At 40.8% G+C, this 24,404-nt stretch overlaps 1 protein-coding gene across 1 annotated transcript; it reads left to right on the top strand.

The window, feature by feature from the left end:
- The first annotated feature begins 12,604 nt into the window (after positions 1 to 12,604).
- Positions 12,605 to 22,601, top strand: LOC104446734 (disease resistance protein RPM1). Its single transcript, XM_039300198.1, has 3 exons — positions 12,605 to 15,661; positions 16,476 to 16,766; positions 22,224 to 22,601. Exons 1-3 carry the CDS (start codon positions 12,809 to 12,811, stop codon positions 22,599 to 22,601), a joined length of 3,522 nt encoding a protein of 1,173 aa, XP_039156132.1. The 5' UTR covers positions 12,605 to 12,808.
- The last annotated feature ends 1,803 nt before the right edge of the window (positions 22,602 to 24,404 follow it).

Genomic DNA, 24,404 nt, shown 5'->3' with positions numbered 1-24,404 from the left:
CTAAGATTTGGCTAATGGATTGTTAAGTCTAGACCTAACTCGGACTCTCCCAAGCCCATACCAATTCGCGACTTATATTCAAATTCTTAACATGCGATTGATTTTTAAATTAAGAGTCGCCACTAATATATTTTTGTGGTTGATTAGAAACCCAAGCAAAGTAATGGGAGATTTACTTTTACTCTTACGAACCGTAGATTTGGGTACGGGGATTTGATTACGCTAGATTTCTCTAACGCTTTTCGGTACCTTTTTTTTATTTTGAAAATGTTTGTCAAGGGGCTTTGATTGATTTTAATTCTTAGCATGTGAGGTGACTATGCAAGTGTGCAAACCACCAATTTAACACTCAAGAAAGCAAATGAATAAATTGTAGACTTACCTCATAGCAACGAAACTATCTCGGTTGTTAGATCATAATTCACATCAACAACCCTAGATATGATTTCTAATTAACATACAATTTTTTTTCTTTTTTTTTTTCACTTAATTAATGAGAATCATGCTTTCTGCAATGCATGTCACTAATTTAACATGAAATGATATGACATAGCAACATGACTTAGTTATATGACCTAAGCGATATGACATAAATAAGCATGTAGTCTATCCTGAATCATGAGATGGATTTATTCTAAAAATAATTTTTTTGTATTTTCCATGAGATTCGAAATTAAAGAAATGCAACACTTAAATATGCAATCTAAATTAATCTAATGACCTAATTCTAATGACGGGCAATTTCTAATTAAATGCATCTAACAAAAATCACTAAATGACGTGCATTGTATGAAACTAATTTTATATGACGTGCACATGATTTTTATTTTCCTAATAAGCATGTAATCTATTTAGGAGAAATTATCTAAACCTATAATATGCAATCTTAATATGCAATGACGTGCAAATAATGTGTCCTAATTCTACATGACATATGCATAATGACTTTTTTTTTGTGCTTTTCTTTTTTCCCTTTTTTTATTTCGAAATTAATAATTGCCAAATAATTAAACATGCAATCCAAGTTTTAAAGAAAACTAGCAACCTAAATTAATTGATTTGATTTTTTTTTGAAAATTCAAAATAAAAATACCTATTATGAGCATGTAAACCCTAAAACTACATTTTTTGATTTTTTTTTTTTATAAAGAAAACTAATTTAAGTATCACCACAAAGAAATCAAGCCATATTGATTTCCAAATCGACGAACTATATCTCGCGCATGAGATCGGGTTGGTCAATTTCACATAAATCACGAATCGGATCTTGAGCGAGATCGATTAGCGATTTTCGAGTCGAATTTCGAGCTCGAAAATCGGACCGACAATCACTAGTTAAAGGCATTTCATAACATGCACCTTCAATTTTGCATTAGAAGGATAATTACACTAAAAAAACTATATAAGAAAAAGAAAAAACTATATAAGAAAAAGACTATAAAAAATAATAAAGATAAAATAAAAGGAAAACTACCTAATTTTCCTTTTGTTTTTTTTTTTTTTTTTTTCCTTCCAAGCAAAGCAGCAACGTGATGGTCGCTCCGGTGAGGGAGTCGCCGGCGAAGTGGACAGGCACGGCGAGGAGCTCCAGTGAGGGCACAGCAGGCGCTGGGTCCGGCGGGGCAGGACCGGTGGTGTGGGCTTCCCGTGGCATCGGGCAGCCCAGCGGCAGGGGGCTTGGCGGTTGTGGCGCGGCGATTCGCGGCTGAGGAGCGGCGTTAGGCGCGGAGGGGGTGACGCAGGTACTCGAGTAGAGGACTGACCGCGGCAAAGCAGGCGTCGTGGGCTCGGTGGCCGATTCGAGTGCAGTGTTCTGGCTGCTGGACGCGAGCAGAAGGTGGGCGGAGCATAAACAGGCGATCGGTGCCGAGGACGGCCCGGAGATCTGCTGTAGAGGCGGGTGTCGCAGGGCGGAACAGAAGCGAAAACTTGGGTTACCGGGGTCTCAGTGGTGCGGCGAGACTCCGAGTGCGGGCGTCGATCAAAGGCGGAGGCTGGCGAACTGGGGGCTTCCCGGATCGGCGTGACAGCAACGCTGGTGTGGCGGCGACGCGAGGGCTCTGCAGGCGGCGGTAGGTGCGACGGTGGTTGGCGACTGGTGTCACGGTGGCGCGACGATGGGCTGCAGGCGGAGCGGTGGTGGCCGGCGAGGGGCGCGGCTGCGCTGTGCAGGGGCAACGTCGACACTCGGGCGGAGGGAGTCCGCGAAGAAGACGAAAGGCTTTGCTCTGTTTTCTTCTTTTTTCTTCCCTGCTGCACAAGTCTTTTCTCTGTACGTTGCTGTCCCCTTTCTGTCTCTTCTCTTTTCTGCTCTCTGCTGCTTCCTTTTTGCTTCTGACTTTTGTTTTTTCTCTCTTTTTTACTTCATTCTCCAAAGGAACGAAGGAAACTTCCCAAAGAAAAACTCTATTTTGTGCGGCCGTGTGTTCAATTGTGTGGCCTCCTTAAACCCTACGTATGTTTACTTATTTATAGGGCAGGGATTAGAATTTTTAAATTTTCTAAATTCATATCCACGAAAATTTCTTTTCGAAACGTAATATTTATTTTTTTTCCAAACGTAATATTTACTTTTGAATTGAAATATCACAAAGATAAATCCGTAAAATATCTCCGGATGATACTGGCCGAACTCGATTTGCTTTCTGGGCTTAGTCTAGCCTGTCAATTTAAAGCTCGGAATCATTAATTTGAACTTATCCGCCACCGGTCCAATAAACAAATGCAAAAATGCAAATGCACTTAAATTTATATGCTATGCAATTAATTATTTTTTCAGGGATAAAATTGACCCATAATTTTTAATGCAATAAATGACTAATTAGGTCGCCAAAATTTAGGTGTCAACACCTTCCAATTTTCTAACTTCTTGTTTACTCTGGCAAGAATCCATGCAAATATGTCTTTTTTTGAACCTCCCCAATCCGAGGGAATACCTAAGTACTTCCCTATTTTGTTTATTTCTGAGACTCGTAGCTCTTCAGTCATATGTTTCCTCAGGTTCATTGGGCAACTCTTGCTGAAATAGATACCTGATTTTTTAAGATTAATAGCATGTCCTGTTGCAAAACAATATTGATGTAGGATACCTGCCAAATTCTGACATTCCAATACAGTGCCATGAAGAAAGAAAATGGAATCATCCGCGAAGAGTAAGTGTGATAAAGTAGGGCAGCTTCTGTTTAGTTTTATTCCTCGAAGAGTACCATCCTCAACTGCTTGTTTCATTAGATGAGATAGGACGTTGGCCACTAAAATGAATAGATAAGGGGAGAGTGGGTCACCTTGCCGAAGCCCTCTGGATGGTTTGAAGAAAGGTAGAGGCTTTCCGTTGAAGTTAATGCTGAAAGAAACCGTGGACACGCATTGCATTACCCATTGTACCCATTGATTACAAAATCCCATCTTAGACAAGCATTCCTATAGGAAGTCCCATTCAATTCTGTCATATGCTTTTTGCATATCAAGATTTAGGATAGCTTGGAACTTACTCTTCCTCTCCCGTGCACGCAACTTGTGTAATACCTCTTGTACTATCAATATATTATCTTGGATTTGTCGCCCCCTCCCCCCCCCCATAAGGCACTTTGCTCTTCAGCAATAAGGCTAGGTAGCAAGGGTTTGAGTCTGTTCGTTATTACTTTTGAGATGATTTTGTATACAAAGTTGCAGAGGCTTATGGGACAGAAGTGTTCGAGCTTTTCTGGGTTTGGATTTTTGGGAATAAGGGTGATTTGGATTCTGTTTAGGCTGGGATTCAAGTGTCCTATTTCAAAAAAATTATGAACCTCGCTGAAAATTGTCTGACTTATGTCTGGCCAGTGATTTCGATAAAACAACCCATTGAGCCCATCTGGGCCAGGGGCTTTATTAGCTCCTAATTGTTGCATGGCTTCAGTAATTTCCTCAATTGTCACAGATTTTACTAGCCTCCAGTTCATTATATCATCAACTGTGGTTGGTATTTGTTGAATGATAGGCTGAAAATGGCGAGCCTTCACTGACAAGTAAAGATTTTGAAGAAAGCTTCCGTCATATCCTTCAATGGCTGCTCCTCTTTCACCCATTCTCCTGCTGCGTTTTTTAGCAAGGTAATTTTATTTCTATTTCTTCTCTGGATAGTAGTTGCATGGAAAAACTTGGTATTTCTATCTCCCCATTTCAACCACTTAATTCTTGAGCGCATGCCCCAATATATTTCCTCCTGCAACCAGAGCTTTTCAATTTCCTGCTTTATCAACTTAGCTTGTCCTTCAATCGCAGAATCTGCAGCGTCTGTTTTGGTCGAGAAGTTTGTAATGTTGGTTAAGAAAGAGGGGAAACTATTGAAAGGGGTGAGTGGAAAAAATTGAACTTGTCAGAGATGAGTTTGAGCGCATGAAGGCCTTTTTTACATAGCTTCAGCTGGTTAACTCCTCGCGAATGAGTTATTATGCATCATCTTTAGTTTAACTACCTATTTTAGGTACTTTGGACATATAAGTTCTAAGCATACGTCATAATAAAATATGAAAATTATCGTATGGATCAGGTGTGTATGCCTTGTGTCCATCTGAACTACCATTCTCATGTGCAATTCATTGCAATCCATGAGTTTTAGTTGTGCAGATGGATCTAGAGTGTAGGCATTAATCTCATGTGATAATACTCACATCGATAAACATTAGAGTCCTCCTTATAAATTAGAGTGCCTTGGCAATGCAATAAATGTGAAATTTCTCCAATTTCCCAAGGTTATGTGATGAATTAAACTGGTTGCCTGGGCCTATTAATTATCCTGACCACAGCGAATCAAAAATGATACCTAATAGCTGGTTTTAATTACTTGCAGAGTAGATATGTGGTAGGGATCAATGTGCTCCAACAAATTAGATCTGGCACATAAATCGGTTCGTACACTCCTTCAAACTGGAGAACCCAACAACATGAAACTGGGTCAAATGTTTAGGACCTGTACTTTATCCATTTCTCATTTCGAGTTCACCACCCTCCTGCCTCCACGAATCGTGATTAGGCTGATTCGGAGGTACCTAGGCAAAGCAAGGCGGCAAAGGTTCAGGGGTCTTTCACTATGCCACTCAAGCAATTTGACCGGCTACTAACGAAAAGACTTGTCTCAACAATTTCACTAGATTTAAAAAAACTCAATCACACAAAAAGCGAACGTTAGAGGAGTAATTCAAAACATAACCCTCTTAGAAAACGTCGAACTTTTTTTCCAGGAAAATAGAGATATGTTTTTTCCCGAGATACGGAAGGCCTCAAATCGAGATTAATGTTTCGTCCACAAGGCGTTTTCTAGAGACGCAAGAAGGCAATGGCGTTAACAAAAGAAGAATTCCACGGTGCGTTCCGGCCTCACTCGTCGTTTGTCTCGCCTGCTTTCACTGCTGACTGGATTGTGAGTTGACGAGTCACAGGAGTAGCAAAGTGCCAGGCCTCACTTGTCGGTTGCAATCATCAATGCAGCATCAGTGCAATTTAAAAATCTGCCACTAGGCTCCAATGAAATGCAGCTGGCTTTACTTGGCAGTTTGCTTCGTATCGCGATTGGTGTTGTACCATCGGAGTGGAGAACCCATGGGGAGACTTCGCCAAGTTGACGAGCTCAAGCCCATTTGCATGTTCATTCAAAGGTAAAAGAGTCTTTTCTTGGAGAGTTCACGATGGAAAAATGATCAATATAATCCAGGAAAAAAAAATCACAAAATATCGAGTCAATGATGAGGACATATAAGTCAACCATTGCCGGTCGAGCGGTGGGCTCTGTGCTGGTCTTTTCAATTTCATTTTTATCTTTGTTCCGACTTTTTCAACACGGCCCGGATTACTTCATTAGCTCCAAATCAAATTGTTGAATGCGCCATTGACAAACCAAGGTGGAGTTGTCGGTAAAAATTTGTTGCGCTGGTATGGAATCAAGGAAATTATTCCACGTGATTCGGTCTTGTAAAGACATCACTTCGGCAAATCATCTCTATAGCAAAAGGCAAAATTACGGAACTTCCGAGTAAGAACCTCGACCTTCCCCATTTGACTGAACATCTATTTGCAAACTAAAAGCAAAGGGAAAGCCAGCGTAGAGAGAGCAACGGAGAAGAAGAGAGAATGACTAAAGACTTCTCAAATTTCTAAAGTGCGGGCCCCAATTTGCGCCCGTGATAATCACCCAATGGACTCAAGTATGGCCTACTTAGCACTACTCAAGCACCCAGCATTTTCTCAAAATGAAAAAACTTTTGCAATGGGGCCCAAACGCAGCAGATAAAGCTGAGCTCAAAGCGCATTTGGATGTTCATTCAAAAGAATCCTTTCTTTCGGTTTCAAACGGTACTAGATAAAGCTGCTTTGCCCTCTTTTCTTTTTCAACAAGCTTTGATCTCGCAAGATCATGAAGCAAGACAAATTATTGTATGAAAATTATGTCACAATATGATGTGGAAATTATTGTATTGAACAGGCCTACATGCGTTGTGTTCGTTGAAATTATTAAATTTGGTAGGTCTCATGTGTAATTTACCGTGATGAACAAATGTTAGTGGTGTAGATGGATTTGGAGGGCAAACACCAAGCTCGTGTGATAATACCTCAGCTAGGTGAGTATTATGGTCCTCCTTTTAAACTAGAATGCCCATGTACTACCATATACATGAACTTTCTCAAATTTTTCAAGGCCGTTGGGTGACTTAAATTGGTCACTTGGACATATTGATTACTTGACCATATTAAATCAAAATAAGATATTCAACAGCTAATTTTAATTAAGTAGGAGGAGAAATGTGGTACAAATCAAACCCCCCACAACAAAGTAGATCTGACCCAAAAATCAATTCAAATTCGTCCTCAAATTGGACAACACAACCTATTACATGGAATCAGTGAGATGATTAGGACTTGTGCTTCATCCATTTTCTCATCTCAAATTGGCCTTTCTACATGCCTCCATATATCGTGATTAGCTGATTCAGGGAACCTAGGCGGAGAGGGTGGGAAGGGTTGAGGGGTCACTCAGTGTGCCACTTGAGCAATTCGATGGAATGGTCAACAACCAGTAAAGGAAGGACTTTGATCCAATAATTTCAATTAGTTGGAGGATTTAACCACACAAAGAGTAAAACTTAGAGAGTTAAATCGCTAACTCGCTAAGAAAAAATATGGATGCTTTTTCTTTCGATGCATGAGGCCCCTCATAACAAAATATAATCTTTGTTCACAAGGCGCTTTCTGGAGTTGCATGAAAACAGCATATAGTGCGTTTTGGCAGAAGTTGTCCGTGGTTGGTAAGTTTTCTCGCAACGAGCCATTCTCCTTAGTTTTGGGGATTCTCCTTATCTACGTTCAAATTAATAAAAACAAAAAATTACTATGATGATCAGGAGAATTACCAATTTGTGAGAGGCTACTGCGACGGCCATATGCTCTAAAAATTTACCCTTGGGAGAATTTTCATCTGCATTTATATTAGAATAAGAAATTTTTTAAGCATAGTTCTTACTTCGTTTTGTCTTGCACTTTCCACTACCCAAATGTTGCTGCCGGCAGGAAAAATCAACGCAACAGTGTAAGAAACTATTAAGTGCCAGAGTAGTGCGAAGTTGGCCATACCATAATTTGACCCCGGGACCGACCCCAGACACTCAATGCTCGCTGATTTGACGCTCACCCCACTCGACCCTCACCGCTTGCTTTTCTTAGTTGACCTCGCTCTTCATTGAACCCATTAGGTCGGTCCAGTCCTCGGCTGCCATTTCAAAGAGTACAAAAAATGAAATAAAAAATTATTGGATGGTCTCGAATTGACATTGAAATCGGACCGAACTCATTAGGTCGGTCTTGTCCTCAATCGCTTTTTCAATGAGTATTAAAAATGAAATAAAAAAATTATCGATTAGTCCCAAGTTGACCTTGAAATCGGATCGAACCCATCGGCCCTGGTCCTTGGTCTTAAGCTCAATAGGGTCGACCCTGGTCCCAAAATTGAGGACCAATTCACTGGTCTAGGCCCTTAGAGGGTAGATCGCCCAATCCGGACCATGCTCACCCCTAATGGATTTCCCTTGCATTTAATTTAAGTTTGCCAACGGGAGTTGTCAATGAAAATTGGTTGCCTTCATATGGAATCAAGCAAATTATTTGACATGATTCAGTCTTCTAAAGACGTAGGAATTAAACAAGCCATTAATAGACCGGAGAGAATTTTTCCGTGAAAATTTGTTGTCCTTAAGTGGACTCGAGCAAATTATTTGACATTGTATGGTTTGGTAAGGACTTCATTTTAGCGCATCATCTCTATAGCAGATGGAAAAATTACGAAACTTCCGAGGTTGGAATCCCAAATGTTCCCTATCTACTTGAACACGCCATTAACATACCAAAAAGGAGTTCTCAGTGAAAATTTATTGCCCTTGTATGGAACCAACTAAATTATTGACATGATTCAATTTTGTAAAGACTTCAGTTCAACAAATCATCTCTATTATGAAAGTTAAAAATTACGAAATTTTCAAGATAATAACACTAAATGTTCAACATCAGATTGAACACATTATTAACAAATCTAAGTGGAATTCTCCTAAAACAATTTTGTCCTTATATGGAATCAAGCAAATTATTTGACATGATTCAATTTCGTAAAGACTTTCACTTTAGCAAATCATCCCTGCAGCAAAAGGCAAAATAACGAAATTTCGAGGTAATAACCCAAATGCTCCGTATCTGACTGAACAGCTATTTGCAGACTAAAAGCAAGGGAAAGCCAGTGTAGAGATAGCAACGGAGAAGAAGAGAGAGTGACTAAACACTTCTCAAATTTCTAAAGGACGGGCCCCATCTGCGCCTGTGACAATTAGCCTATGGCTCAAAAGTATGGCCTACTTAGCACTACTCAAGCACCCAACATTTTCTCAAAATATAAAACTTTGCACTGGGGCCCAACCGCAGCTGGTTTTACTTTGTTTGCACGATCATGGGAAGACTTTGCGGAGTAGATGAGCTCAAAGCGCATTTGGACATTCATTCAAAAGGATCCTTTCTTTCGGTTTCAACCGGTACTAGATAAAGTTGCTCTACCCTCTTTTCTTCTTGAGTAAGCTTTGATCCCGCGAGATCACTGAGCAAGATAAATTAATGTATGATGCTTAAGTCATGATATGACGTGGAAATTATTGTATCAAAAGGGTCCATACCTTTTGTTCATCGAAACTATTAAATTTGGTAGGTCTTGTGTGTAATTTATTGTGATGATTGATCCAGAGGACAGAAATTGGGCTCATATGATTGCACCTCAGTGGAGTTGGGTATTATGGTTCTTTTTTTCAAACTAAAATGACTCTGCACTGCAATATACATGAACTTTCTCAAATGTTCAAGGTCATAGGGTGACTTAAATTGGTCACCTAGGCATATAGAAGACCTTAGCCATATCGGATCAAAATAAGATATTCAACGGTCAATTTTAATTACTTAGTAGGAGAAATGTGGTACAGATCAAGCCCCCATGATAAAGTAGATCTGGTGGATAAATTACTTCGAATTCTTTCTCAAACTAGACAACCTGACCAATTACATGGAATTGCTTAGACAATTAAGACTTGTGTTTTATCCATTTCTCATCTCAAATTGGCCTTTCTTCATGCCTCCTCATATTGTGATTACGCTGATTTGGGTGGAATCTAGGCAATGCAGCATGGCGAGGGTTGAGGGGTCGCTCACCATGCCACTTGAGCAATTTGACAGAATGGTCAACAGTCAATAATGGAAAGACTTGATACAATAATTTTAGTAAGTTGGAGGATTTAACGACACATAGTGAAATTTAGAGGGTTGAATCGTAGGTAACCCACTAAGAAAAAATATAGATGCTTTTTCCCTGGATGCATGAGGCCCCTCATGTCAAAATAAAATCTTCTTCCACAAGGCGCTTTCTATAATTGCATAAAGCAACAGCTTTCATTGAGAATAATTCCATTGTGTGTTTTGGCAGAAGTTGTCCGTGGTCGGTAATAAATTCTCTTATGAGTAGCCATTCTCCCTATTTTGGCAATTCTCCTCATTTTCGTTCAAAATAAAAATAAATAGATAAAATTTACTACGATGATAAGGAGAATTAACAATTTGTGAGAGCCTACTACGACGGCCATATGCTCTAAAAATTTACCCTCGGGAGGATTTTCGCATTTCATGACCATGAATGGGCCAAATCTCGTTGTCGGCAGGAATCATCAATGCAGCAGTGCAATTTATTATTTGAGTGCTTGGGTGGTTCGAAGTGGGCCATGCATAAAGTGCATCGGATGATTGCATGGGTACAGGCGAAGCCCCCACTTCGACAATTTATAAAATTTTGCCTTTTTCTTTTCTTCTCGGTCCCACCACCCCCCAAAAAAATCCTTCTTTAAAAAGACTGGCTTTGAAGGTTTGCCAACGGGAGTTGTGAGCGAAAATCGATCACTTTTGTATGGAATCAAGCAAACTATTTGACATGATTCGATTTTGTAAAGACATAGGAACTCCAAATGTTCCCCATCCGATTGAACAAGCTATTAACAGACTAAAGAAGAGTTTCTCCATGAAAATTTATTACCTCACATGGAATCAAGCAAATTATTTGACAATATAGGTTTCGCAAGGAATTCATGAATTATCTCTGTAGCAGAAGGTGAAATTACGAAACTTCAAAGGTTGAAACCCCAAATGTTCTCCATCTACTTGAACACGCCATTAACAAACCAAAGAGGACTTCTCGGTGAAAATTTATTGCCCTTGTATGAAACCAAGCAAATTATTGACATAATTCGGTTTTGTAAAGATTTCACTTCAATGAATCAATTCTACAACAGAATGTAAAATCACGAAATTTTCAAGGTAAGAACCCCAAATGTTTAACATCTGATTGAACATGCTATTAACAAATTAAAAAGAGTTCTTAGTAATAATTTGTTATCCTTATATGAAATCAAGAAATTATTTGTCATGATTTCAAAGGCTATGTCCCATCGTCTTCCTTTTGTGTGTGTGTGTGTTTGTGGCATGAAACTCTTCCAAATGAACTGGTTAGCCAATAGATAAATCTATAATATATCTTTGTGGCATCAAAGTCGGTTAGATCGATTCATGTGTTCTTCACTCATGGCCAGAGATATCTAAATATCTCTAACAGCCATGATGTACATTTGTTTTCCAATGCATCTAAACCGATGTTCATTTCGTCTCCCTTATATGCTTTGATGCCTTTTTCGAACAAAATTTCCTACACTTAATTTTGAACTTGTTTATCGTTGAGTATGTTTGACATGGAACACGAGGAATGACGTTAGAGGACTAAACAATACTTTCACAATACTAATTTCAATGTAAAATCATACACTATATATCTATGAAAGATTATTCACACGCTTTGATGGAATTTTTGTATAGGGTTGCATGTTTCTATTGTTGATGACTAAGTCATCGCATGTCAGTCAATAGATCATCTAGTATGCGCAATTGATTTTTAAACAATTTGATCATTATGAAAAAAAAAAAAAACAAAGCCTCATCATTTTGACATAACTTCGGCTCTGTACCTCCAAGCGAATGAGTTGCTATGCACCATCTTTATATGAATTACCCATTTTAAGTATCTCGGACATATAAGTTCCAAACGTGCATCATAGTAAGACGTGGAAATTACTGTATAAATTGTGTATATGCATCGTGTGCATTTGAACTATTCAATTTGACAAGTCTCGTGCGAAATTCATTGTGATCCACTAGTTTTAGCGGTGCATATTAATCCATAGTCCAGGCACCGATGCAATAATACTCGTATAGTCCACCTTGTACACTAGAATGCCTCCGCATTGTAATATATGCCAAGGTTATGGGGTGACTAAAATATAATATATAATAGCTGATTTTAATTATTTAGGAGGAGATTTGTGGGAAGGATCAATGCCCCCACCAAAGCAAATCTAGCACATGAATCGGTGCAAACACTTCTTCAAACGGGACAACCCAACAACATGAAACTCCAACAGATGATTAGGACATGTGCTTTATCCATTTCTCCTCTGAGGTTAGCCATCCTCCATGCGTCCACAAGCCACAATTAGGCTGATTCAGAGGTACCTAGGTGGAGCAGGGCGGCAAGGGTTCAGGGGTTGCTCTCTATGCCACCTAAGCAATTTGACGGAATAGTCAACGGCCAAAAACGGAAAGACTTAGAATTTTCAGTAAGTCTAAAAAATTAGGCACACAAAAAGCGAGTTAGAGGAGTAAATCAGTACTTAACCCATTGAGAAAATGTCAAACCTTTTTTTCCGGGAAAATAGAGATCCGTTTTTTCCTTGGATACATAAGGCCTCGGTTCAAGATCAATGTTTCGTCCACAAGTCATTTTCTATAGTTGCAAGAAGGCAACCTCGTCGCCAGAGAAGAATTCCGTTTCGGCGAAAGTTCAGGAGGCTTTCGTCGAGCACGCATCCACATAAATCCCGCGTCCACATAAGTCACATCACAAGAGTAGCAATTGCCAAGTCCCATTTGTCGGCTGGAATCATCAATGCAACACGGCAACATAAAAGTCTGCCATTGGGGTCAAATGAAATGCAGCTGGCTTTACTTGGCAGTTTGCTTCGTATCGCAATCAGAGCTGTACCATCGGAGCTGAGAAGTCATTGGAAGACTTAGCCGAATAGTTGAGCTCAAGCCCATTTGGATGTTCATTCAAAGGATTCTTTCTTTTGGCCTCAGACAGTGCTAGCAATTTGCTATAACCTATTTTCTTCTAGCCTGAGTTCTGATCTCGTGAGATCAGTGAGCAAAAGAGATGGCAGATTCCGCAGTGTCCTTTTTGATTGAGAAGCTTGCTATGTTCGTTGAGAAAGAGGTGAAACTATTGAAAGGGGTACGTGGAGAAATTGAACTCATCAGAGATGAATTTGAGCGTATGAAGGCCTTCTTAGAATGTGCTGACTCGTCACAAGAAGATGACCCTGAGTTGAAGGTGTGGGTGAAACATGTCAGAGATGTTGCATTCGATGTGGAGGATATACTGGACGAATTCACGCTCAACTTGGCAAGAGATCATGGAGATGGGGTTATGAGGTACTTTCACAAGATCAAGCCATCCATAAAAAACTTGAAAGCACGCCATCGTCTCTCCTCCAAAATAACAGATATCAAGTCAAGAGTCAGCAGCATTAGCGAAGGGCATCAGCGATACCACTTCAAGTCATATTGCACAGAGCAAAGTGCTAGCGCATCCATCAGAGGCACCTCATGGCACTACTTCAGGGAGAATGCTTTTCTAATCGAGGAAGGTAAACTGGTGGGGATTGACGAGCCGAAAGAAGAGCTTATTAAGTGGCTGGTTGACGAAGAACCCAAACTTGAAGTGGTGTCAATCTCAGGGATGGGGGGTTCAGGTAAGACCACTCTAGCAAAAAGAGTCTACGACAATCCGCGAGTAAAAACCTACTTCCAAAGCCATGCATGGATCGGTGTCTCACAATCTTATAAGATTCAGGAGATTTTGAGGGACATGATTGAACAACTTCATGGAGAAATTAAGCAACCGGCCCCTCAAGGAATAGAATCAATGAATAGCATGAGGCTCAAGCAGATAATGAAAGACTTTCTGCAGCAAAAGAGGTATGTCATTGTCCTAGATGATATATGGAACTTGGAAGTACTAGAAGCTATAAAAAATGCAATGCCTAATAGCAATTGCAGTAGCCGAATAATAATCACCACTCGCATAGCCGACATTGCTACTGACTCATCCAACCAATCAAAAGTTTATACCCTAAAGCCCTTGTCTCCAAAAGAATCATGGTTATTATTCTGTGAGAAAGCCTTCCGTGGGAAATCTTGTCCTCCTGATCTAGAAAACCTTTCTGGACTAATTTTGAAAAAATGTGAGGGTTTGCCACTTGCCATAGTGGCAATTGGTAGTCTTCTCTTTGCAAAAAATGTTCGGGAATGGGAGATGATTTCTCGCAGCCTTGGTGCAGAATTAGAAAGCAATGACAGGATGCAAAATTTTAGGAAAATTCTCAGCTTGAGCTACAATGATCTAGATTGTAACTTGAAAAGCTGCTTTTTGTACTTGGGAGTATTTCCAGAGGATCATGTGATTGAGTGTATGAGACTCATCCGTCTGTGGATTGCAGAAGGACTTGTTAAGGAAAGAGAAGGGTTGACACAGGAGGAGGTTGCTGAAAGATACCTGAAAGAGCTTATAAACAGAAATTTGGTGCAAATTGCACAAACAACTTTAGACGGAAGGCTAAAAAGTTGTAGGGTACATGACCTAATGCGTGAAAGTATCCTTTCTAAGTTAAGAGATGAAAACTTCGTTTCATTTGCATTTGAGCAAAAAACTGAATTGCACGAAAGAGTTCGGCGTATGTCAGTCCAATACACTTGCAACAACTCACTGAACCAGCTAAATCTCCCTAGCCTACGCTCCCTGCTCATTTTTGAGTTAGGAATGTTGTCTAGCTTGGACGAGCAATTCTTCCCAAGTGCCTCTAAGCTGCTGAGGGTGTTAGATCTGAGAGGTTCATCCCTTCACAAGTTCCCCCAACAAATAGTAGTTATGTTCCACTTGAAGTATCTAAGTTTAAGAGAGACCAATGTGCGCATCATTCCTAGGTCAATTGGGAAACTCCAAAATCTGGAGACGCTGGATCTTAAATACACGTTGGTCTCTGAGTTACCTGTGGAGATAACTAAACTCAAGAAACTACAGTTTCTGTTGGTGTACAGTTATGCAGAAATCACCACTTCTGTACCGTTTGGACTTAGAAAGGGATTTACAGCTCCCCAGGGCATTGGAGCACTGGCATCACTGCAGAAACTGTCCTGTATTAAAGCTGGAGGTTGTTGGAGTAAAAATATAATGCGAGAGCTTGGAGAGTTAAGTCAACTAAGGAGGCTCGGTGTAAGGGATCTGAAAAAAGATGATGCAAAGGAACTATGCCACTCCCTCGAGAAGATGACCAACCTTCGATCACTAGATGTGGCTGCAAAAAGTGAGTCTGAAGTTATTGATTTGGATTTTCTATCTTCACCTCCCCTGCTCCTTCAGGTTCTATATATTGAAGGATGTTTGAAGGAGCTGCCTCATTGGCTTCCTCTGCTGAACAATCTGGTCAAAGTGCGTTTGGGATGGAGTAAATTAGAATCTAGCCCCCTAATTGCTCTCCAGAAATTACCCAATCTCGTGGAGCTTGAACTGACTAATGCCTTCAATGGGGGAACGTTGGTTTTTGGAGATGGAGGATTTCCAAAGCTCAAGGATCTATGGCTCGTCAAGCTGGAAAATTTGAGATTTGTGTTGGTGAAGAGTCGGGCAATGCCTTGCCTTCAAAGTCTCTCCATTCACGGGTGCAGGCACTTAGACTGGCAATCATTAGTGTTGGTCCTTCACGGCCTGACCCTCGCTAACCTCAACCGTCTCCAATTCTACGACATGCCAGAGGAATTTGTTCTTGCGCTCTATCCGTGTAGAAGTAGCACAATAAGGAAGGGCATTCTGCAAGAGCTCTATGAAGAGGTGATGGAACGCATCCCGGAAGTCTACTTTAACTGGTGGGAAGAGGATCACTGGATGCGGTATGATCTTAGCTTCGATTCCTATCAGGTCATCAAGAGTAGGGTGATTGAGCCGTGTCAGGTTCTTCCTGAAGCTGAAAAAACCCAAGACGCGAATTATCTCAGTTAAAAAGATTTGGGTAATGATAATAATAACTTTGTTATCTTTTGATGTTTTCGGTGATTATAATTTCTTTTTTATTTTAAGATTATTCATTTAGTTTTGTATATTCTGATTAAGAAGCCACCATCAACCCAGCAAAGGTGGCGTTTCTAGCCGTAGTCACTACAGCGGTGCCACTGCCATTTATCTACGTCGTACAAATTATTCTCTCTAGATGGCTCAATTTGACTCTCTTCATTTATTTACGTCGTACAATGTGATTTAGATCTGTTTTAATTTTTTATAGTCAAATTCTGTGAATCAAATTTAAGAAGCTTTTCTGCATCGACTTCTTGTTCATAAATTTAATGTTTATCGCACCTTAATGACTTTTTCAATTGTTGATGTTTCATTAAAACTTGAAGGGCAAGATTCTTAAATTTGATTCAATTTTCGATGGTGCATTAGTTTAATTCGTTGTATCAATTAGTTTTAATTTTGTAATCAAATTCTATAAATCAAATTTAAGAATTATATTTTGTCATATCTCCATTCATAAATTTAATTCTATCGCGTCCTTGTTGATACAATATCTTAGGGATTTTGTATATATTATCTTAATGATTCTGTATATATTCTAGGGTAATATAAAATTATTCTTTGTGTATTCTCTGGGATTGTTTTTTTTAAATATATTATAGATTAGGCTTCATTGTACCTATTTATTTTGGCCTCATGCCTTAATGCAATATACAGCTTTTTTCTAAATCTTTTCTCTGTATCATCGTATCAGAGCGATTGCTCTGGACTTTCGTTTCTCTGTTGTGACGAATGTCGTCATTACGCCTTTGAGTACTGCTGCATCACCGGCAAGCAAGTTCACCACGGTTTGACTGCCGTTCGAAGCTCAGGACTCTTAGCCAATGCGTTCTTGTGGTTTCATCGATTTGACGACACCGCGTTCATCATCTCGTCACTGGTGACTTCTCACACTTTACGCTTCTTGACGCACGCGCTCTCACGCGCCGCCATTATTGGTGCTCTTGAGTTTTGGTTGTTTTCTGTGCTATTGGATTTGATATGGGTGATTCCAGTGATCGAATTGATGTCAAACTCGATGGCTCCAATTACGAAAAAGAGTCGCTAAACCGAACCTCGAATTGGGGCAGGCCAAGACCTGCCCTCGATGCGCTTGATCCCGTACACGAGCAAAGAAGCCCATGGCTAGTGCATCGTCAGACACGAGTTCCGGTAATTCCCCTGGTTCCGACTCTGCATCGCTGTTTCTTCTTCGGCTTTCGACAAACAAAGCTCTGGGTTTTCTTAGGCCTGCCTGATTTCCTCGAGAATCCGAAGGGAGGAAAGATTTCTGGGCGCCGGGAAAGAAGCCGGACAAAATTCCTGCGATGAGCTGCTAATTTCTACGTTCGGTGTTTTTGGTTTTTTTTCTCCTTCTCTTAATTGGCGAATCTCTGTTTGCTTCCAATTTGCTAAAATATATTAAAAAAATAAAAAATAAAAAATTCCGACGGTGAAGAAACTATGAATGCAGAATGGCAAAATCGCCTAAGCATCCATTTCATATCTTTTTTTTCTTGAAATTCAGGCTTCGATTTTCAACCCACTTAATGATTCTCAAATTTTGTCTTGATGGTACGGCAAAATGAAAAGATAATCTTAAAAGCAAGAAGGCAACGTGGCAAAGTTAACATTCCTGTAGAAATGTTCACCAAAACCGTCAATTTCACCAAAACTGTCCTAAAATTCCTATCTTGAAGCTCCTTGATAGCCCAACAAGATTTGAGTTTGAAAAGGGCATACAACTCCACAATTCTCCTCCAAGCTTTTTGAGAAATTTGACGAGGAAAAACCCCCAGGGGGTTGATTTGTTTATATAGGGCTTATTCTCAAATACTTGGGGAGTCATTCCAAGGTTCAAGTTCCTTAGTTGCTCTTCAACTTCAGAAAGCCTTAGTTTGCCTGTAATGTAGGTCTGACCATGCCGTGACGTAAGATAATGTTGGGTGTTACTCCTATTAGAACCGTGGTAAATTAGCAGTAAAAAACTCGCTCAAATGAGGAGTAATTGTAGCTTCATCATGGGTGTAGAACTCAGGAAAATTGTCCAAAAAGTCATAAACCTATTGTACTTTTGCTAATTCAGTCTTAAATTATTTATCTTTGTCAATTTAGTCATAAACATTTTCACTTATTGCCAATTTAATCCATTCGGTCAATTTTGGCCGGAAAATGCTAACGTAGACACCGGTAGTGTCACGTAGGACCGCCGGACTTTTACGTGGATAATTTTTAATAAAATTTTAATATTTTTTTGAATTTTTATTCTTATTTATGTTTTTATTTTTATTTTTGTTTTTTCCTTTCTTTTCTTTCTTTTCTTTTTGGCTTTCTTCCTTGCCTTTTCCGGTGGCTGGCCAGCCACAAGGGATGACTGGCCACCGGCCACAACCAATCAGCTAGCCTCGCTCGCCACAGGTGAGGCCCGACTGGGCGAGGGCAAGCCCCGACGAGGGGAGCCATTGTGTGACATCCTGAAATTTGAGCCTTTTGAGGGATGAATGAACGTGAACTTCATTAATGCATTGTTGGTTAATCTCACTCGGAATTGATCATTCAAGAGATACTGACATTGAAGAGAAAGGCTAATGAGGACAGAACTCATGTAACTAAAGAACTTGATTTGGGAAAACGACTTGACTGTGAGACTTGCGTGAGGATGATCCTGTAGATAGGCAAGCCGATTTCAGGGACGACTAGAAGTCGATTTGCGGATATAACATAATGGACGACAGGTGATTCCATTTAATGTTATCGAACCCGCAAACGACCTAATGTTGATTCTTGGTAATCGTGTACTTCGAAATAAGAATCTATTCTCCACAATTTCATGTAGTCAATAACGTCTATGTGTCGAGATGTCTTGAACGTGGTTTGGCACGAGTCGGTTACGCGGGAATTCTCGAAGCCGCCTATTAGTTTGAGTTTTACCAAAATGACATTCTAGCGAAATTGACATGGCATGAGAATCCAAGATTGGACTTCAAATTTTCAGGAACATCCGGGATGGACTATTGAATGATGCTACTTCGATAGTCGACAGTATTGGGAAAAATGACTTACGGATCGACGAAACGAGCCTGTGAGGACGTGGGCCGAGCAAGGTCAGTGTGGGCCTCATGCCCAAGGTGGGACAGCCACCATAGTAGATCGAGACAATCAAGTGAGCCCATTGGACCCAACCAACCATTTTACCCTTTCGAGCCCAATGTCTAACCTTAAGCCATTTCGAGCCCAACTAATTCCCGAGCCTATTCCTCTTCGTTTCCTAGTCAATTTCTTAGGCTTGCCCATCATTTTAGCTCAAGGGCAAATTGGAAATTGTGCAAGGTGGAAATGATCATTTTGCCCATAAATATTATGTGAATAAGTCGAAAGAAGTGTGAGAAGATGAGGTCATGTGCATGGGAACTTGAAGCAAGCTTTGAAGAGCCTTAATGAGGCCTTGACTTCAACTCTCTCTTCAATCTCTCTCCCCTTTTAGCCCCAGAAATTCGCAGCCTCCTCTCTCCCCTATTTTCCGTCCCTTTCTTCTTCTTCTCCTACAGACCTTCCTCCAAAAACCTGAGTTATTTGTTGTCTTCCCATGCAAATCACCGCCCGTGCCACCCACCACCATGCTCAGGAGGCCCAGTCCATACACCTCATGGTGGCCATTCGCCGGATAGAGCCACCGGTTGACCTTCCAGCCGGCCAGAAGCCCGTCGCTCTCTTGTCTGCCTAACATTGCTTTATTCTGCCCATTTCAATGTTTTCCTCCTATTTCTTCCTGTTTCGACCCAACCTTCGCCCAACCCAGCCACCAGCTAGTCTCCCTTGACCCCCAAGTGCCATCGATCGCCGACCAACCCCTCGCCGAAGCTTCGATCAACTTGGCCAACTCCTTTCCTCCTCTAGCAGTTCAGTTTTTCAAAGTTGCAGTGAGAGGCAGAGTTTGTTGCTGCTGTTTTGGCCTTGGGACCGCCTTGGATTGCTGTGGTTGAGGTCCCCGTGCATAACCTCTGTCGTTGCCGTCGCGTCCGTGTTTCCAGCCCACTTAACGAGTGAGTTTAGCTCCTAATTCGTCGATTAGCGCCTAAACTTGCTTAGGGTTGGTTTAGTTAGGACTAATCTTGGTTAGGAGGTTTAATCAAGTTATATTAGCTCTAAGATAGGTGGTTAGATAGATGGTTAAGATTAATTTAGGTTAATCTTGCTTAATATTGCTTAATTGCGGTTTATGTGTTATTAAGCATGTTTAGCTTTAATTAATGGGATAAGTGTTCCAGAAGTCTTACAACTTGTAACGAAAATGCATTTCAGTCCTAAAACTTGCAAAAAGTGCATCTAAGTCCTAATACTTGTCAAATTGTTTCAAACGAGTCTTAAAATCGACGTCGTTAGCCTTTTCGTTAAAAATACCGACGTGGCATTTTAAATAATTTTTTATTTTCCAGGTGTATTTTTAATTAATTTTTATCCATTTTTTTTAAAAAATTAGATTTAAAAAACTAAAAATTAAATTTATTCTTATCTTATTTTCAACAAAAACTAAAAGAAAAGTTAAAAAAATTATTTTAAAATTGTTAAAAAAAAAAATCAGCGCGGCTCCTCTCCCCCGCCGCCGCCGCCGCCCATTGCCGAAGGGGCCGGGCGACGGTCGCCGGCCTTGGGCGAGGGTGGCCGGGCCGCGCCGCCGGCCCTCACAGGGGGGCCAGTGACCGTCGCCCCCTAGGCAAGGCCTCGTCGAGCCCAGATTTGGGCACTCGCGCCAAGTTGAGTGAGGGTGCCCGATTTGGGCCCGTCGCCCCACAGGCGAGTCGCCGCCGGCCCTCACGGGGCCGTGAGGCCTCGCCCGGGCGGGCGATGGTTGCTGGCCCTCGCCGAGGCCGGCGAGCCCGGCCACCCCCCCGGGGCGGACCGTCGCCCGGCCCCTTCGGCGATTGGCGACAATGGGTGGCGGTGGTAGCGGCGGGGAGAGGAGATGCTGTTTTTTCTAATAAATATTTTAACTTTTTTAAAGTTTTTGGTGAAAATAAGATAAAATGAATAAATTTGATTTTTTTAGTTTTTAAATCTTATTTTTAAATGAATAAAAAATAATTTAAAATGCCACGTCGCATTTTTAACAGAAAATTCTAACGGTGTCGATTTTAGGACTCGTTTGAAACAATTTGACAAGTTTTAGAACTTAAATGCATTTTTGCAAATTTTAGGATTGAAATGCATTTTGACAAGTTGTAAGACTTTGGAACACTTATCTTTTAATTAATTGATTGTTTGCCTTAATTAATGATTTCCTTAATTTATGAATTTAATTTATTAATTATTTAATTCTGGAATTTCACCGTTCATAGTGCACTGTTCACGCACTGTTCACGTGCACTGTTTACATGCACTGTTCATCCAGAAGCGAAAAATTGTCTAATTTCTTGTGTTTTGATCTTATGGGGTAATAGATGTATAAATGTATGGACATCCGCATGAATTGTATGGTTTTCACAAAAATGAGAAAATGATTTGTTAGAGGGACATTGGATATGGACCGCTTTTATAAGAAAATGATTTGAGACTGTACATGCAAGCATGTGTGCATTGGCTAATGCTCAAAGATAAAAAGTGATTTGTAGTGGTATGCTTACGTAATCACTAAGTGAAACCCATCACCCAACGGGAGTTTGGGGGCGATGTTCGATTCTATCGGATGCCCAGCGGGGGTCCGGATGTCAAGTCGCGGTTGAGGCCAGACCGATGCTCCTTTATGGAATGTCGTCTAGGCGGGGGTTCTAGACGTTGTCGTGCCCGACGGGGCGGGACAATGCCCGATTTTTATCAGATGACCGATGGGGGTTTCGGATGATCGTCGACTGGAGAGTTGGGTGTGGCCGATGGGCCGTAATTACTAGAAGGTGTCTAAGTCATGGAGAGAGTTACGCGTTATTATGAGGTAAAATTGTGTGGCATGGTATGTGATGTGTCATAATGATTTTACCTTATAATCGATACATGTGTGATTGGTTGATATGTGTTATAGGTGACGCACTAATGTGCAAGAGCATATGAGAATTATGGCATCATTGGTTCCGGTTATGTATGAGCTGATCACATTGTTTATGGTATGCACGCTTAAATTGATAATGTGCAGGGTGTGGCAACGGCCAAGTAAGATTGCTTGTGACGCGACTTGTATGTGATTGATGAATTGCATCATCTAATGGCCATGTGCATTGCGTGTATTGTGCTAAGATATAACGTGCAGGGTATGGCATACCAAGTAAGATTGTATGCGAACATACTATTTGATTGTTAGTTGGCCCTCATTGTTGTTATTTATTGGTTGTTGGTTATTGCTTTGTTGGTCGTGGTTTTGTTTGAGGGGTGGTTTTGGAGAGATACCCCGAGTTGAGTTGGTGTCCTAACCGGAAGCTTAGGGAGAGGACTCACCGAGATTTTATCTCACTGGTTATTATATAACCACTTTCAGGTTCTTAGAATGGCGCTTCCGCCAGTGAGTTTCAGGAACCCTAAGGACTGGGATACTGTTGTAGCGCATCACCGCTTCCCGGGTCAGGTGCATCTTTACGATAAGTATTTCTCCACCATCTGGGTGGATAAGGGATCGGGGGAATGGATACCCCATCGATTCCTGACGTGGTTCATCCGGGATGGCGATCTGCTGATCGGTCCTCTGCAAGATTTTGATAGGCTGCCCAGTAGGGGCCTCGAGGACGCCGACTGGGATCCCATGGAGCTGGACCCTCATGACGGTGCAGTAGAGAATCTTGCCCCCGCTTCACCAGTGATCGACTCGTACACCTCCGATTATGACTCGACGGAGTTTGAGTCCGCTGGATCCGAGTAACGGTAGTGCCAAACTCGATGATTCTTTTTATGTATAGTTGGATTAGCCTAGCCTAGTTTTTTTTTTTTTTTTGTCTGGCTTAAAGGATGAATCAGCCCTTTTGTTGGGCTTGTAAATCGGAAACGATCCTTTGTTGGTTAATCCAATATAAAAATGTATATACGAGTAGATGTTGTTTTTGCTGCTCATCTCTCTATCCCTATTTGATTACTTGATTGTCTGTTTGACTGGGAGATAGTTCGTTTTCCGCTTGCGCATAATGAAAGATTAAAATGAATGGTTGTTGTCGCTTTCTATCGACCAAGGAAGGGGTTGTTGCATGCCCGGGGTTTGGAGCGTGACACTTTGCCTAGGTGCGACCTTGCAAGGGTCGCCTAGGTGAGGGCTGGTCTTGCCAGATCTAGTGAAGGGAGCCCTCGTCGAGGCTTGCCCTCGCCCAAGCAAGTGTTGGCCTCACCTAGATCAGATTTAGCGAAGGGAGCCCTCGCCGAGGCTTGCCCTCGCCTAGGCAAGTGTTGGCCTCACCTAGACTAAATTTGGCCAGGCCGGCCTTGCCATATCTGGTTTGGTTAAGGGCTACCCTCGCCAAATCTGGGAGGCCAGCCATCACCCTGGCCTAGGTGTAGGTCAGGCTCACTTGGCTTGGGGGAAAGGTCGACCTCGCCTAAGCAACCCTTCCAGGGTTGTGCCTGGGCGAGAGCTCCCCTCGTCAGGGTTCACCCTCTCCCGGCCAGGCCTCGCCTATGGCGAGCAAGGCCAGCCGGCTGACTGTGGTCGGTGGCTGTGGCCATTAGAAAAGGCAAAGAAGAAAGCCAAAAAGAAAAGAAAGAAAAGAAAGGAAAAAAAAAGGAAAAAAAATAAAAAATCAGAAAAATATTAAAATATTATTAAAACTTATCCACGTTAGTGCTTTAGGCGGTCTTACGTGCACCGCCGATGTTTACGTTAGCATTTTCCAGTCAAAATTGGCAAAATGGACTTAATTGGCAAGAAGTAAAAATATTTAGGACTGAATTGGCAAAATTAAAAGGTCTAGGATTGAATTGACAAAAATGTAATAGGTTTAGGACTTTTTGAACAATTTTCCTTGTAGAACTCCTATAATAACTGGCTATATAGATCAACATGATGAATGCTTATGATCAAGTTGGTCTACTTAAATTGAGTCTATTTAAAAACCTTCTCGATGTACAATAATGGAAACAAATCTTCAGGTGCTTGGTGTAGAGGTTGGACCGCCAAACTATCTTGTCTTAGCAAAATCATATTACTATCTGCTTGGAAAGAAAGAAAAGTTGCTCCTATTTTCTACATGCGGAAGTTTAAAAAACTGATTTACTAAGAAATGCTTTTGAAGGGCCTTAGGCAATCTAAATGATCCCAATCTACCAATTTTGTAAATTAGTCTTAGTAATTCTAGCATTCTCCAACCAAATTTAGGGTAATTAAAGCAAACAAAACTTATTTAGATAACATAAACTTTGACATTGTATTCAGATGATATCTTGATTTAATTTCCACAAGATCGAATTAAATCTTAAATGACCCAACTAAGACAAAATTAAGTTTACTGACGCAACTTCATAATCGGTCTAAGCTCTTTTATATGTTGTCCACAGTACTAGTGTTTTCTTAGTTCTCATGTATGGACAATACAAGTTTAGTTTTGGTGAGTATGAACCTTATAATTGTTGTTTGGTGTTAGATTTAGGTTCCCGTTTCAAATCCCCATCATAAACTGATTTGCTTTTTCATTTTTTTTCCCATGCCAACCTCTTATAGGTAATGCAAATGATTTGACTC

This window comes from Eucalyptus grandis, chromosome 8 (genome assembly GCF_016545825.1).
Source record: "Eucalyptus grandis isolate ANBG69807.140 chromosome 8, ASM1654582v1, whole genome shotgun sequence".
In the NCBI taxonomy this organism is placed as follows: Eukaryota; Viridiplantae; Streptophyta; class Magnoliopsida; order Myrtales; family Myrtaceae; genus Eucalyptus; species Eucalyptus grandis.
Note: the sequence above shows the minus strand (reverse complement) of the source record. Positions and strands in the feature narration are given on the sequence as shown.